This window comes from Ahaetulla prasina, chromosome 3, assembly GCF_028640845.1.
Source record: "Ahaetulla prasina isolate Xishuangbanna chromosome 3, ASM2864084v1, whole genome shotgun sequence".
Lineage (NCBI taxonomy): Eukaryota > Metazoa > Chordata > Lepidosauria > Squamata > Colubridae > Ahaetulla > Ahaetulla prasina.
This window is the reverse complement of record NC_080541.1, coordinates 57226811-57243887: the sequence shown is the minus strand read 5'-3', so window position 1 is coordinate 57243887 and position 17077 is coordinate 57226811. Positions and strand designations below refer to the sequence as shown.

The following is a 17077-nucleotide window of genomic DNA, read 5'->3' as shown; positions in this document are numbered from 1 at the left end:
TTGTATACCACAATAGATATGGCTTCTGTACTAGTGATAAGTATATAAACTTTATACTTACTTTTTAAAAAAAAATATTTTGAAAAGGAAATAATGTTCATAGTCTTCTTTCACACGTAATCTTTTTTTTACCATCTTCCATCATGTTGCATCTTGTTTTTAATATTGTACCCTAAATGATTGATTTGAAATTTTCTTTTTCTATTGACATTTCTGGTCAACTTACATAAGAATAATTCTGCAGCATTTCTTGGACAGGTTTTATAGAATTACTGAGACATATATTTTTGGAAGGCCTAATGTAGTTTATTCAGGAACTTGGCCTTGAACTGGCAACAAAAAAAACAGAAAAAATAAAAGCAGTTCCACTTGCTCTGCTGCTTCAATTTGACCTTTGTATAGTTTTTAAATAATTGCTGAACAATCAACTTCCCTAATATAGGCATAGTCTAATTAGGACTTTGAAGTTACTGTTAGCAAATCTAAAGATGTTTGATTTGTTTGTTTGATTAAGCATTTGACAAATCATTAAGTGGAACTAGATATTTATATAGGTGTCCAGATAAAATAAGTAATCTGACAATACTATTCAGGTGCCAGTATTCAATTGTGTTTGCTCTTTAAGAACAAGTAGGTATAGCACAATTTTTTAATACTGTTAAAATTGCAAGTAAAATATTAAAATTATTAATTAATAATTAAAATTATTTTACTAAAGGAAATATACTTCTTTCAAATAACTGAGATCTCATTGGGTTCTACAGAACTGAATGGTCATGACCTCAGTCCTGATATCTCAAATGCACAGATGAAAGTAATTGTAGGCATGTCCTTGAAAATAGTGATGTTTTTGTTCTTTCTTTGCTGCAGTATTCTCATGTCTATCTTGTAGAAATTATTCAAGTGATGTTTTTGTAACACATTTTAACGATCTCTTGCCTTTTCAGGTACTACAGAAAATAAGTAATTCTTTATTTCTATTCTTCTGCTTAAGGCTATAGCATGGAATATGTAGTGAGGGAAATGCAGGTCAGATGAACTAGATCCCAGTGAAAGATAAAAGGCAAATTATTACATCTGAAATGAATTACATGAAGGCTATCAGTTGTGGACCAGTTGTGAGTTATCAACTTTTTTGGTAACTCACACTCAGAGAAAGTCAGAATTAATGGCCCTAATTCATATATGTTTAAAGGATGGCAACAAAGACAATATACTGACTTAAGGATATGACCTGTGCCAATTGGTTGCAGAAACTTGGTATGTTCAGTTTGGTGAAAAGAAGGCTGAAGATGTTCAAGTACATGAAAGCATATCAAATGGCCAGTAACTATTTTGCATTGCTAAAGAAATTCACACCAGAAATAATGTGTACAGTAGAAAATATTTGTAGCTCAAGCTTTAGATTTTGGCAGTGGTTTGCTTTCCGAGCTAGTTCCCAAAAGTTTCATTACCATACTAGGTAACATAATCAGAGGGAATCCTGTTACCTAGTCTGGAAATGAAACGTTTGGAAACTAATGGAAACAATCTTGGACAGCAAACCACTGCCAAAATAATATGTACAGGTTAGAAATATCTACATCATGCTTAAACACAAGGGAAAACTTTCCAGTAGTAAAATCAGTACTACAGTGGAACCAGCTAATTATAGAGTGATGAGTTCTACAGCTCTGGAAATTATTAAGACAGTCACCTCTCAAAGATAGTTTAACTAGTTTCCCTGTACATTGCAGAGGATTGACCTAGATCAGGGGTGTCAAACTCGCATCCCATGAGCCGGATGCGTCATGCTCTGGCCACGCCCACCCCCAGTTTAGCAAAGAGGGAAAAAGGCACGATATGTCACATGATGACAATATGATGCGTGTTTGACACCCCTGACCTAGATGAATTTCACAATTTTTTAATTCTGTGAATGTAATATTGGATGCAATTGAATCTTACATTACATATTGATTTATTTACTTATTTATTTACATCCATTTAGGGGAGGAGGTAGTAAATCTTGGAAAAAATCAATATATTAGAAAAAAGTGAAAGAAATGAGAATGTAAGTAGAAGAGTTGCAGAAATATAAAGTACAAGTCCTATATAGAAACAGTATTGGAAAACATTAATGCATAGAGGAATGAAAGATGGCTATAAGGAAATAAGGTATGGTAACTGCTTAGAAATGAAGTAAAAAATCATCCTACCAAATGCCAAAGAAGATTGCTGGGCAAATTAATGAAATAAAAGAGATTGGGAATAAAGAAAAAAAAAGAAAAATGAATTTTGATGAATTTGTAGATTATTTCTATTAAAAGAAAGAATGTAAGGAAGCTATTGTATAATGAATATTGAGAGGAAGCATTGTTGCAAAAAATGTAGTCAAGAAAACAAAGAACATTTAAGGATGCTGGAAGAATTATTTTTTAGATTATTGTGTGAATGAAAACAATACATTAAAAACTTGAAATTTTTATTTATTTATTTATTTATTTATTCATCACATTTGTATACCGCCCTATCTCCCTAGGGACTCAGGGCGGTTCACAGGCAAGTAAAAAAGGTACATATAAATACAAAATAAAATAACACTTAAAAAACTTATTCTACATGGCCAAATTTTAAAAGCAATATAAAAATAACCCATTTAAAACCAATATAAATTTAAAATCTAATCCAGTCCTGCGCAAATAAATAGATGTGTTTTAAGCTCGCGGCGGAAGGTTCGGAGGTCCGGAAGTTGACGGAGTCCTGGGGGGAGTTCGTTCCAGAGGGTGGGAGCCCCCACAGAGAAGGCCCTTCCCCTGGGTGTCGCCAAACGGCACTGCCTAGCCGACGGCACCCTGAGGAGTCCCTCTCTGTGAGAGCGCACGGGTCGGTGAGAGGTATTCGGTAGCAGCAGGCGGTCCCGTAAGTAGCCCGGCCCTATGCCATGGAGCGCTTTGAAGATGGTTACCAAAACCTTGAAGCGCACCCGGAAGGCCACAGGTAGCCAGTGCAGTCTGCGCAGGAGAGGTGTCACACGGGAGCCACGAGGGGCTCCCTCTATCACCCGCGCAGCCGCATTCTGAACTAACTGAAGCCTCCGGGTGCCCCTCAAGGGGAGCCCCATGTAGAGAGCATTGCAGTAATCCAGACGAGATGTCACGAGGGCGTGAGTGACCATGCATAGGGCATCCCAGTCTAGAAAGGGGCGCAACTGGCGAACCAGGCGAACCTGGTAAAAAGCTCTCCTGGAGACGGCCGTCAAATGGTCTTCAAAAGACAGCCGTTCATCCAGGAGGACGCCCAAGTTGCGCACCCTCTCCATCGGGGCCAATGACTCGCCCCCAACAGTCAGCCGCGGACTCAGCTGATTGTACCGGGATGCCGGCATCCACAGCCACTCTGTCTTGGAGGGATTGAGCTTGAGCCTGTTTCTCCCCATCCAGACCCATACGGCTTCCAAACACCGGGACAGCACTTCGATTGCTTCGTTGGGGTGGCCCGGTGTGGAAAAGTACAGCTGAGTATCATCAGCGTACAGCTGGTACCTCACACCGAAACCACTGATGATCTCACCCAACGGCTTCATATAGATGTTGAACAGAAGGGGCGAGAGAATCGACCCCTGCGGCACCCCACAAGTGAGGCGCCTCGGGACCGACCTCTGCCCCCGTCAACACCGTCTGCGACCGATCGGAGAGATAGGAGGAGAACCACCGATAAACGGTGCCTCCCACTCCCAATCCCTCCAACCGGCACAGCAGGATACCATGGTCGATGGTATCAAAAGCCGCTGAGAGGTCTAATAGGACCAGGGCAGAGGAACAGCCCCTATCCCTGGCCCTCCAGAGATCATCCACCAACACGACCAAAGCCGTCTCAGTGCTGTAACCGGGCCGGAAACCCGGACTGGAACGGGTCTAGATAGACAGTTTCATCCAGGTGCAGGGGAAACTGATATGCCACCATACTCTCTACAACCTTCGCCGCGAAGCAAAGGTTGGAGACCGGACGATAATTACCTAAAACAGCCGGGTCCAGGGAAGGCTTCTTGAGGAGGGGCCTCACCACCGCCTCTTTCAAGGCGGCCGGAAAGACCCCCTCCAACAAAGAAGCACTCGTAATCGCCTGGAGCCAGCCTCGTGTCACCTCCTGAGTGGCCAGTACCAACCAGGAGGGGCACGGGTCCAGTAAACACGTGGTGGCATTCAACCTACCCAGCAACCTGTCCATGTCCTCGGGAGCCACAGGGTCAAACTCATCCCAAACCATGTCAACAAGACCGCCCTCAGACGCCCCATCTGAATCGCCGCAATTTTGGTCCAGACCGTCCCGAAGCTGAACGATTTTATCGTATAGATAACCGTTAAACTCCTCAGCACGTCCCTGCAACGGGTCATCCCGCTCCCCCTGGTGAAGGAGGGAACGAGTCACCCGAAACAGGGCGGCTGGGCGGTTATCTGCCGACGCAATGAGGGAGGAGGCGTAGCAACGTCTCGCTTCCCTCAGTGCCACTAGGTAGGTCCTGCTATAGGACCTAACTAGTGTCCGATCAGCCTCTGAACGGCTAGACCTCCAGGAACTCTCTAGGCGTCTTCTCCGGCGTTTCATCCCCCTCAGCTCCTCAGAGAACCAAGGAGCCGGTTGGGATCTACGCCGGGTCAGAGGTCGCAAAGGCACGACACGGTCTAAAGCCCCAGCCGCAGCCCGTTCCCAGGCCGCGACTAGTTCCTCAGCCGTGCCGTGAGCCAGACCCTCAGGGAACGGCCCAAGCTCCGTCCGGAACCTCTCCGGGTCCATCAGGCGCCTGGGACGGAACCAGCGTATTGGTTCCGTCTCCCTGCGGTGTTGAGTGGCGGTCAGAAAGTCCAGGCGAAGGATAGAGTGATCTGACCATGACAAAGGTTCTGTGACTACATCCCTCAAGTCCAGATCCTTCAACCACTGACCAGAGATAAAAATCAGGTCCAGTGTGCCTCCCCCGATGTGAGTGGGGCCATCCACTACTTGGGTCAGGTCCAAGGCCGTCATGGAAGCCATGAACTCCCGAGCTGCTGTCAATGACGAACCGGAAGATGGCAAGTTGAAGTCCCCCATGACTAAAAGTCTGGGGGTCTCTACTCCCACCCCAGCAAGCACCTCCAGGAGCTCGGGCAGGGCAGCTGTCACGCAGCAAGGAGCCAGGTACGCGACAAGCAAGCCCATCTGACACCTATGACCCCATCTCACAAAGAGGGATTCACACCCGGCAATCTGAGGTACAGTGGTCTCCCTCGGCTCTAGACTCTCTCTAATGACAACCGCCACCCCCCCACCCCTACCCTGAGCCCTCGGCTGATGGAATGCGTGGAAGCCCGGTGGGCACATTTCAACAAGGGGCACGCCCCCTTCAGTGCCCAGCCAGGTCTCCGTAACGCCTATAAGATCCGCGGCACCCCCCTGAATAAGATCATGTATTAGGGGGGCCTTATTGACCACGGACCGTGCATTGCATAACATAAGCCGAAGGCCCAGGCTCTGAGGGTCTTGACCATCCGGGGAACGGGAGAAGTCAGAGGGATCGGGGCGCGTGATTGCCTGCAAGCATCGAGCCCGCACCCCCCTAAACCGATACGATCCCCCCTTCCGCCATATCTGCCCCTCCCACTTACCGTGCAAATAGAACCACCCTCACAAAAAGGAACGCATTCCCCCCCCATAACCTCCAAACCCGTTAAATAACCGCCGCGAGCACGCGCAGGAACTGGTTTCCCTCCCGACGGGCTACCCCCAACACCCGCCCACCCCTTAAAAATGCCCTATCTAAAAAACCCCAAAGGCTCTTTCTCTTCACATGCCACCTCTGTGGGTCCCAAGACCCGTCATTGAGGCCGGCCCTTGGTAACGAGGCGGGCCATTCCTGCGAGGCGGGGGCACTTCGCAGGTGCAAGAGTTCACAAGACGAATAGCGCATTAAATAATTATTATATATATTAATTTGTGCAAAATATTGTTGAAAAGGAAGCCATGTAAGCTGAGCATATTGAGATAAGGTTCAAAGTGGAAATGGTATAGCTTGAGAAATATTGAAATATGGAAGTGGTATACTTATTGACAGTACAAGCAATAATTGAATATCGGATACATTTCACATACAACCCTTCAATAGGATGGTTATCCAAGTTTATACTCCAACCAGTGAAGCAGAAGAGGAAGTTGATGGGTTTTATAGTCACATTCAATCTGAAATCAACAGAACTTGCAAGCAAGTTCTACTGCTTGTGATTGGACACTGAAATGCTAAGGTTGGAAAGAGTAAGGACAAAAATGTGGTTGAATTATATGACATAGGAAAGAGAAATGAAGCCTGATCTCAATTCAAAAGGAATTGGTATGTTAAAGGATGCTAATGGACAGATAGTTACTAATTTAAAAAAATCAAAGATGGAAGGAGTATACCAAAACTCTGTTAGTGTGCAAGATATTTTAGATCTGTGATGGCAAACCTATGGCACGCGTGCCAGAGGTGGCATGCAGTGCCATGCGAGCCATCAGCCCAGTTCAGCTCTATTGCGCACGTGTGCCTGCCAGTGGGTCTCTTTGGGTCTCTGTCACGCATGCTGGGAGGGGGCTGGACATGTGCGGGGGGGCATGTAGGGGGGTCACATGTGCAAGTGCAGGAGGGGCACGTGCAAAGGGGCCACATACATGCGGAATGGGGTGCATGCAGGGCACACCTGTATGCATGGGAGGGCGCATGCAGGGGCTGTGCATGCATGTGTGGGGCTGCATGTGTGGGGCTGTATGCATAGGGGCAGGGCCCATACATGGCTGCACGGCATTGCATTTTGGGGCTTTTGGTACGTAGGCGCATTCACACGCACACGCTTTGGCCACCCAGTTTGGAGAAGGTTAGCCATTATTGTTCCAGAAGATGTTCCATCATTACAAGAAACTAGTAATAGAAGATGAAGTTAGATCACCTCTTTGGTCATTACCAAGTCGGGTAGCTGCAGGAATTGATGGACTATCTACAAATATATGGCATATGGAACCAAAGAATTAGTAAAGGTTATATCGAAACTGCCAGCAAATCTAGAGAACAACAAAGTGGCCATAGATTGAAAAAGGCAATCTGTCTCAGAATTGTGCAGGCAATGATTTCTTGTTTCTTCTGTAACATTTTATGGAATGTTGGATAGGAAAGAAACAAGATAGAAAGTGTAATACTATAGAACTTTGGTGTAGGAGAAGGCTCCTGAGATTACTATGGATACTGAAGAAAACAAATAAATGAAACATGTTATTAATTTATTATTTGATTATTTTCTTCTATTAGTTTTATTTATTATATATGATGTTTTTATATTCCTGTAAGCCACCTTGAGTTCTTATGTGCAAACAGGCGGCAACATAAAATTTCTAAATAAATAAAATAAATAAATAAAATTGAACTAAGCAATCCACAGTTTTATTTGCTCTCACTGGTACAAATAACTATGCTCAGATTACCATATTTTGGACTCATGCAAAGATCAAGCTTTTTTGAAAATCTATAATGGTGGGAAAGGTAGAAGGAAAGAGAAGAATAGGATGACCAGCAGCAAAGTATATTCTTAATTACAGAATATTAATTGGAAGACTTGGAGGGCCAAGTTGGGGACAGATCACCTTGGAGAAAGATATATGTGATTGCTAGGAGATTACACCATTTTGATGCCATAAAATTGAACTGATGGAATTGTTATGCAGATTGTTTATTATTTGTAAAGACTGCAGTTCTACTTGGCAGTTTATAGGATGCCATTATTGTTCACCTATATACAAGGAAAATAATAAGAATGATGTTAAAATGATACAGAGGTGTTGTTTGGCAGAATTCTGATCAAAAGGGAACAAGAAGTTAAAATAAGCAAAAAATCAAGCTTAGGCAGGATGAGTGCAAACCAAATTTTTATCTTCAGGAAATATTTAAGAAATGTATGAATGTGAGGGAGAAAGTTTGCTATGTATTTATGATTTTGAGATAATGTAAATTAGTTGCTAGGCTTGGATTATGGGATGTTTTGCTTGAGTTGGGAGTTGAAAGTTGGTTGCTGAATAAGAAAGAATGGAAAGCAAGCATGTGTGAGAAAATAAATAGAAAACTTACCAAATGGTTCAACTTTGAGCAAAGATTAAGCCAAGGTTGTATGAATGAGAACAAATATTTTGTAAAGGAATATTGTATTACATAAAATATTGGATAAATTTCCTATGTTTTAATCATTTTCAAGAACCAGAATATCCTAGATTGCCTTTCAACAACATTCTCACTTTTTACTAATTTTTTATTAAAAGAAAAGCAGTTAATTTCTAGTTCTGGATGTCTCTCAAAAATACATTTATAAAGAGCAAATCAGGAAATAGCAATATAAAAACTTGAATAATTTATGCAAAAAAATCTGGCTGTTGGCATAACATCATCTGCAGTTTATGATGTAGCTGAGACTGGCATATTGTGTACTTGTTGGAATTTGGGAATAGGCCGCAAGTTATGTCTTTGTTGTTTTTCAAGTTAGAAACTGCAAGGAAGAAACTGGGATTAGGTGTAGTTTAAATTAAAACATCATTTTTTTTAATGTAAAATTCAATAAGATTTTTAAGAAGACCAAGATTAACTTTGGCTAATTCAGTAAATTTCAGTATTATTCTCCTGGGACTATAAGGCAAACCTGTCAGAGCATACAGTTTATTATTTTGTAAAATAATTTATTGATTCCTCAGCATTAGAAAGAAATGGTGTGCTTGGCCTTTATGTATTTAGTCCACCCTGATTCCCTAATTCCAGTCATAAATTATATGCAACAACAACATAGTTTCAATGATTAAATACGGTGTTCACAGAACTGTAGGGGTATATAAATATTCCCTTATTGGAACTGATACACTCCATTTTTCTGAAATACACTTTGCGGGTGTGTAAATCCAAACCAATTCCAGCAGTTAGGGCAGAGTTGGGTATATCCTCCATACAAAATCATTTAGTAGCTGAAATTATTCAACGCCTGGGTGAAGACTTTATTTATAAACCCGGATAAATTACTCTAGTTGTGTTTCAAAGGCACATAATAGGTCTCCTTGTATTTGGACTATCCACCTTTCAAATGCCATTTTACAATATGAATTCCCTGACCAATTCTCAGTCCAATTAGACAAGACCAAGAAAGATTAAAACCAAAGGTCTTAGATATTGCTGCCCAAGATGATATTGCATTCCTTATATGTCCTTGAAGTGGTTGGCTCAACACAAATCACCTCCCAGATAGAAGGGTATTTAACAACTTACATGCCCAACATCTTAGAAGAGCTTTCTCTTTAGAGTTTCTTTGGAACAATTACAGGTAGTCCTCAATTTATGACCACAATTGAGCCCAAAATTTATATTACTAAGTGAGAAATTTGTTAAATGAGCTTTGCCCTATTTTACGACTTTTCTTGCCACATTTGTTAAGTGAATCATTGCAGTTGTTAAATTAGTAACACGGTTGTTCAGTGAATCTGGTTTTCCCATTGACTTTGCTTGTCAGAAAGTTGAAAAAGGTGATCCCGTGACCCCGGGACACACCAACTATCATAAATATGAACCAGTTGCCAAGCATCTCAATTTTGATCACATGACCATGGGGATGCTACAATGAAAAATGGTTACGTCGCATTTTTCAGTGCCATTGTAACTTTGAATGGTCTCTAAGTGAACTGTTGTAAATCGAGGACTACCTATAATTGAGTTTTAGTGCCTAATTCTGCCTTGTTTTCCCAATTAGGAGGCTGTGTGCAGATGCAGAACGTAGTTTCATATCTTTTGCCTATTAAATTTGATCTACATGTTTAGTGTGATGTGTGAAATAGAAACATAGGTAGTCCTCACTTACCACTATCGTGTTTATCAACCATTTTGTATAGTGTAATGAAAAAGTAACCAATCCTCACATTTACCATGTTCATAGGTCTGTAAAGGAACAGAAAACTGATGTTTGATTGTTAGCACAATTGTGATTTCACTTAGTGACCACTTCACTTAACAACCGAGTTGCTACTCCCAATTGTGCTCGCTACCTGTAATGATTAATACACAAAACAATATGTTCTTCCACCCAGGGCTTTAAACCAGAATTATACCATGTAAACCGGTTAGGCCGAGTATCTAAAGGCAGAGAAGAGGAGAGTGTAGCCACAAAGCTCCTTTTGATTGGCAGATTGTAAACAAGAGATTTTTTTGAAGAACAATCTATTGACATGGAAATCTTTTATTATTTTTTCTATTAGCCAGTCTGCTTATATTTTTTTCTAAGATCTGTAACATACCTGTATAATTTGGATGTATCCTATTATAGGACCATTCTAGAATGGTTTATCTCTAAATAATGTTATCTGAGATTTTTTTAAAAAAAATTCTATGATTTTATATTAAAATAGTTTGAAGTATAACCCTTTTAAAATAGAGGAATTAGGAGTACTAGTTTGAATAAAAAGTATTCATCGTTCATCTCATCTCATTGTACCCATCACCCATCTCCTTCCACTTATGACTGTATCGTTGTTGCTTGTATCCTTACGATTTATATTGATATTGATCGTTTCCTGATTGCTTATTTGTACTCTATACTCTATGACAATCATTAAGTGTTGTACCTTATGATTCTTGATGAATTTATCTTTTCTTTTATGTACACTGAGAGCATATGGACCAAGACAAATTCCTTGTGTGTCCAATCTCACTTGGCCAATAAAAAATTCTATTCTATTCTATTCTATTCTATTCTATTCTATTCTATTCTATTCTATTCTATTCTATTCTATTCTACTGTTTTATTAGTACCTTACATTTTTAACAGCATGTCTGCCACTTTATGGCCATTCTGAGCTGTTGCCATTCCAAACTCTCCCAATTTGCATACGTTTCAAAAATTTAATTTATTTATTTCTTTTTCCCTTGAGAGACGTCGGCTAATTTCCCAGAGATCTTCATTGGAGACTTTGGAAGACATTGAGGAAAATGCTCCCTTAAGGAGGTGAGTTTTTTTCTGATTTATACTGTATATAATCTGTCATTCTCATGTTAGATAATTCAGAGGCAGTTTGTATTCACTGAAGCTAACAGTGATCTGTGTAGTAACTTACTGTAGTGTGGGAACAAAATCCTTCAATGTGTGATTTTTCTCAAAATCCATTCTGGTCTACTAGGCATATTTTTGTTTTCTTAGGCAAGATGATTAAAAGGAAAAGCTTAAGGCAGGCATATTTGGGTTCTTAATTGTATGATAAAAGAAATGAGTGGCACTACTAGTTAGTCATGAACTTTAGAGATGTAGTTCATATTCTTTTTCTTCCAAGGAACCTCAGATAATAGTCAGAACAAGCAGTAATCTGGTTCTTACCATTAGCAAAATAATTAGCAAATATAAAAAAGATGTGCTAACTCAGAACCCGCACCAAAAAATGCAAAAGTTTTTCATTGGATGCCAAAAGAGATTTAAAAAGAGATTTTAAAAAATGAGAGTATACAAATCTTGTTGGAGTGTATGTTTTGGAGATGAGGTAAACCAAGAGAGGCCAGCCTTCTATCATCACTGCCTTCACTTCAGGGGTTAGGAAAAATTAAAGTTTTTGGAGAAGATTAAGAGAAAATTAAAGTAGCTTTTATTGCTCAGGAGTGGGTAGCCTTTTATGATTTAAAGCTGTTCTAGCATTTCCCACCTCCTGTTGGTGGGAACTAGCCCATGTATTTTCAACCTCATAATCACAAGAGACTCCAGGACCTCTGGAAAAAAAAGATTTTGTGCTCATACAGCCATGGAATCACAAATTGACCACCCATGTTAAAGAAAGAAAGGCTACTGTTTGAGGAAGCTGGTTTTAGGAAAATTGCTTGCTGCAATAAATTTTATCTAGTTTGCTAGGATATTTTTTGCCCTTTAGCCTTGCAAATGCATGGGTTAACCATATCTAGAAATTGATGGCCTGGAGGTATTTTGCCCAGTTATATAGCTTAGTTCTCTTAGATTGTTAAACAAAGTCTTAGAATACTTTGCAGTTTCTTTTGGTTTTAATCATCATATTTCATCAGTAGACTTAACCAACTCATTGCTGGTTCCTAATTCTAGATAATATATTAGCAACAGTATAGTTCTAGTACAGTTGAAGCTCTATTCTTTAAAATAAATCATTTATTTTTTCTCTTTGCTGTTCTTTAGCTAAGAACCCTAAAATGATTTTGTTTTTTATCCCATGGCAGCTAAATCAACTTAAAAGTTTTTAGTGGACACTTTGTCCAATGCTTTTAAATGTACCAAGATATTTATTAATTGATTGATTTACTCAGTTAATTCATAAGGCTCCCATTTCAGAAGTCCTTGAAGATTTGGTTAGTGTCTCAAACTTGGGGCTAAGGTATGTTGAGCCCCTGTTGTTGTTGCTTTTGTTACTGCATTTTGTATGTTTTCTGGGTGTATGTGATTCTTTTTTGGCTCAGTTTTTTGTTACTTTCTAATTAGTAAGATGTCCCAAATCATCCAGGGTCAGGTGGCTTCTATGTTTAATTAAGTAAATAAAAGATATAGTTGCCAAATTTGTATATTGCAACTACAAGTGGTTTACATAGGATTAAGGAGTACCTCTCAAAAATTATCCCTAAAACCTTGTAAGAGAGTATCTAACGTTTGCAGAGACCATGTCGATTAGGTTTTCCTTACAATTAACCTTCTAATTAAGATGTTTTGGCTTTCCTTTTCAAGTTTCTATAAATCCACATTTTTGTAACATGTTTATTGTTTCCAGAGTCTTTCTAGATTTGAAGCCTATCCTATTTATGAAAAAAATGTGTTGAGGACTTTGCAATTAAATACTTAAATATTCTCTCCTTACTTCATCTTTTTTTTTTATTTGCATTTATATCCCGCCCTTCTCCGAAGACTCAGGGCGGCTTATACTATGTCAAGCAATAGTCTTCATCCATTTGTATATTATATACAAAGTCAACTTATTGCCCCCAACAATCTGGGTCCTCATTTTACCTACCTTATAAAGGATGGAAGGCTGAGTCAACCTTGGGCCTGGTGGGGCTTGAACTTGCAGTAATTGCAGGCAGCTGCTGTTAATAACAGACTGTCTTACCAGTCTGAGCCACAGAGGCCCTTCTTTAATCTTTAATTTCAAGCCAGCTTTACTAAATCACACCTTGTTCTAATTATCAAATAAACCAGGAACATGTGAAGTACTAAGCATCTCCTTTAGTAACAGATCTTTTTTGCTCATTTAATCATGTTTCAAAAGCAATTTTCAGGTTACTTTCTTTTAAAGCACCTATAATTTGTATAGCAAGAAAAAAGTGCTGCTTTGTCTCATCTCTTTCTTATGCTAACTTAAGAAGAATAAAAAAAAACCATAAGGAAGCAAGAGCTCTACAAATTCACAAAGCTCTCATATCTGTTACACTCCTGTCAGTTTTTGTTTATTTAGTATGGTGGATATAATATGTCAAATGCTTTGCAACTGAGCAACATCATGGGAGCATTGTACTGTTTCCAGTGAGGTATATTTAACACAGGATTTTGAAAACTGTAAAAGGAATTTCAAGTCTTCATTCAGTGAGTTAATTAAAGCAGAGTTTCTTTGAAATACTTTGAATGCTTCTTTCTGAGTTTTTTCTCTCTCACAGACTAAGTTGCTTATGCAATAAGCATATTATAAGCTGTAAGAGTTTAAGTCTGATCATTTGTGCCTTGAGTGGTAAACTCCAGGGTGCTTCTATGATCCATTCTATGTTCTATGTCCATTTGTTTCTTTTATTGGCTGTCTGTAATATTTTCCAGAGTTTTCTCCAATTTCAAAGTTCAAAAGCATCAATACTTTTCCTAACTTGCTTCTGCAAAGTCCAACTTTCATTTGTATGAGAGAGAAACTTATCATTTGCATAATACTGATCTTTGCAGATATAGACATGCCAGGGCCTCTAAAGATATTTTCCAAACTTTCAGTGTTGTTTACCAAGAGTATGGTGTCATTGGTTGATTGATTGTTTAATGGGTAGATTGAATGATTATGTTCCATCAAGATATTCTTCAGTCTTCAAAAAAGGAGACCCCAGCTTAGTTGAAAATTACAGACCAATCTCTCTATGCTGTGTCACCTGTAAAGTTACTGAATCTATCATCAACCAATCCATTATCCTCTACCTAGAAACAGTCCACTCTCTAATAAACAATTTGGTTTCAGAAAAAAATTATCATGTAACTTACAACTTCTTCACTGCAAAAACATATGGACTACACATCTTGATCAAGGCAAAACAATAGATGCAATTTACTGTAAAGCTTTTGACTCAGTGGTACATGACAAACTTCTCCTAAAATTGAAATCCTATGGCATCTCCGGACCCCTCCACAATTGGATATCAGCGTTCCTGTCAAACAGACAACAAGTGGTCAAAATAGGCAGTGCCCTATCAAATCCTGTTCCTGTCAATAGTGGCATTCCCCAAGGCAGTGTTCTTGGACCAACACTCTTCATATTATACATTAATGATCTCTGTGACCATATTAAAAGTAATTGTGTTCTTTTCGCTGATGATGTCAAACTATTTAACACTACCAACAATACAGCTACCTTTCAAAAAGACCTTGACTTTGTGTCAGAATGGTCAAAAACTTGGCAACTCCAAATCTCAACCAGCAAATGCTCTATCTTACACATTGGAAAAAAGAACCCAAACACTAAGTACAAGTTTGATGGGCATTACCTTACAGATGACCCCCACCCTGTTAAAGACCTTGGAGTTTTCATATCAAATGATCTAAGTGCCAAAGCCCACTGCAACTACATTGCAAAAAAGGCTTTAAGAGTTGTAAACCTAATCTTACGTAGCTTCTTCTCCAGAAACACTACACTACTTACCAGAGCTTATAAAACATTTGCTAGACCAATTCTTGAATACAGCTCGCCTGTCTGGAACCCATACCACATTTCAGACATCAATACAATTGAACGTGTCCAGAAATATTTTACAAGAAGAGTTCTCCACTCCTCTGAATACAACAAAATACCTTATGCCACCAGACTTAAAATCTTGGGTTTAAAAAACTTAGAACTCTGCCGCCTTCGACAGAACCTGTGTTTAACTCATAGAATCATCCTTCCTGTTAAAGGCTACTTCAGCTTCAATCACAACAATACAAGAGCAAACAATAGATTTAAACTTAATGTTAACCACTTAAATCTTGATTGCAGAAAATATGGCTTCAGTAACAGAGTTCTTAATGCTTGGAACACACTACCTGACTCTGTGGTCTCTTCTCAAAATCCCCAAAGTTTTAACCAACAACTGTCTACTATTGACCTCACCCCATTCTAAGAGGTCTGTAAGGGACGTGCATAAGAGCACCAATGTGCCTACCGTTCCTGTCCTATTGTTTTCTTTCATTATATCCAATCAATATAGTTATTACATACTTATGCCTATATATATATATATGCTTATATATTATATAGTTACTTTCATGCTTATGCTTATATATTGTTGTGACAAAATAAATAAATAAAATAAATAAATAAAAATAAATATTGGCTACTGTTAGCAACTACATAGATTTTCTTTATAGCAATCTATCCCTAACAGTGCACCATCATCACAGTAAGTGAGTCTTTCGATCTTGCTGTTGGTCATCCTATTCTCTTTCTTTCCACTTTTCCCAGCAGTAGAGCCTTTTCTAGAGAATTAGGTCTTTGCATAATGCAGGGGTCTCCAACCTTGACAACTTTAAGCCTGGAGGACTTCAACTCCCAGAATTCCCCAGCCAGTTAAAGTTGCCAAGGTTGGAGACCCCTGGCATAATGTGTCCAAACTAGAATAATCTGATTCTGATCATTTGTGCCTCAAGTCGGAACTGTGGCTTGATTTGTTTGGTGACCCATTTGTTTACTTTCCATGAAGAAAGCTGCTCCAATACCGAAATTCAAAAGTATCAATACTCTTCCTATCGTGCAGTTGTTTCCACATAATATCACGGGGAATACCATGGCTTGCATAATTTTTATCTTTGTAGATAAAAAGATATCCTAGCATCTGAATATTTTTCAAGGGCTTCATGGAAAAAAGAATTTGAGGGAAATAGAATTGCATGAAATATAGAAAACAGTTCTTGAAGTGCAATTTGGACTTCACTGGCCAATAATTTTAAAACTATTTTAAATGACTTTTGTCCATATTACTTGAAAGCAAGAACCAAAAAATATTAACCCATCCAGAAAGAAAGATAATTTATATATTATTGGCAAAGAGGAGGAATACTTCTAATCTGTCCCCAATGATGTGTACATATAGAATTTGTAATCTATATCATGAGTCTCTTTACTTGTGTAGCAGTTGAGCCAAACAATATGTAAACTATGGCAGGAGATTAATCAGAGCTAACAGAGTTCTGCTTTATTCAGAAAGGGGTGCCAGGGAATATAGCTAAACTGTTCCTGGCTGTCTCTGTATGGATGTGCATACACAGTCATTTCACTTTTGTTGGGGAAGGAAAATAAAACAAGCACATGAACATACAAACATGTGAAAACGATCAAAATCTCATTGTTCTAGAATCTAGATGTACATCATAATCAAGAATTGATTTCATTTTCTGAAGATCCTTCAACTAAAAAGCTCAAATGATCTAAGTGCCAAAGCCCACTGTAAGTACATCACAAAAAAGGCTTTAAGAGTTGTAAACCTAATCTTACGTAGCTTCTTCTCCAGAAACACTACACTACTAACCAGAGCATATAAAACATTTGCTAGCCAATTCTTAAATACAGCTCGCCTGTCTGGAACCCATACCTCATTTTGGACATTAATACAATTGAGCGTGTCCAGAAATATTTTACAAAAAGAGTTCTCCACTCCTCTGATTACAACAAAATACCTTATGCCACCAGACTTGAAATCTTGGGTTTAGAAAATTTAGAACTCCGTCGCCTTCGACATGACCTGAGTTTAACTCATAGAATCATCTGTTACAATGTCCTTCCTGTTGAAGACTACTTCAGCTTCAATCACAACAATACTCGAGCACACAATAGATTTAAGCTTAATGTGAACCGC

General features: G+C 39.2%; 2 protein-coding genes across 4 annotated transcripts in view; one reads left to right on the top strand and one right to left on the bottom strand.

Moving 5' to 3' along the window:
- Positions 1 to 17077, bottom strand: part of TMEM241 (transmembrane protein 241) — a 113476-nt gene that overhangs the window by 10837 nt on the left and 85562 nt on the right. The gene's annotated exons all lie outside the window — the stretch shown is intronic.
- CABLES1 (Cdk5 and Abl enzyme substrate 1) overlaps positions 1 to 17077 on the top strand; it is a 64249-nt gene that overhangs the window by 17290 nt on the left and 29882 nt on the right. For both annotated transcript variants that reach the window (XM_058177396.1, XM_058177397.1), the window contains exon 2: positions 10938 to 11009. In XM_058177396.1, the coding sequence (XP_058033379.1) occupies positions 10938 to 11009 (72 nt within the window). The remainder of the gene's footprint in view (positions 1 to 10937; positions 11010 to 17077) is intronic.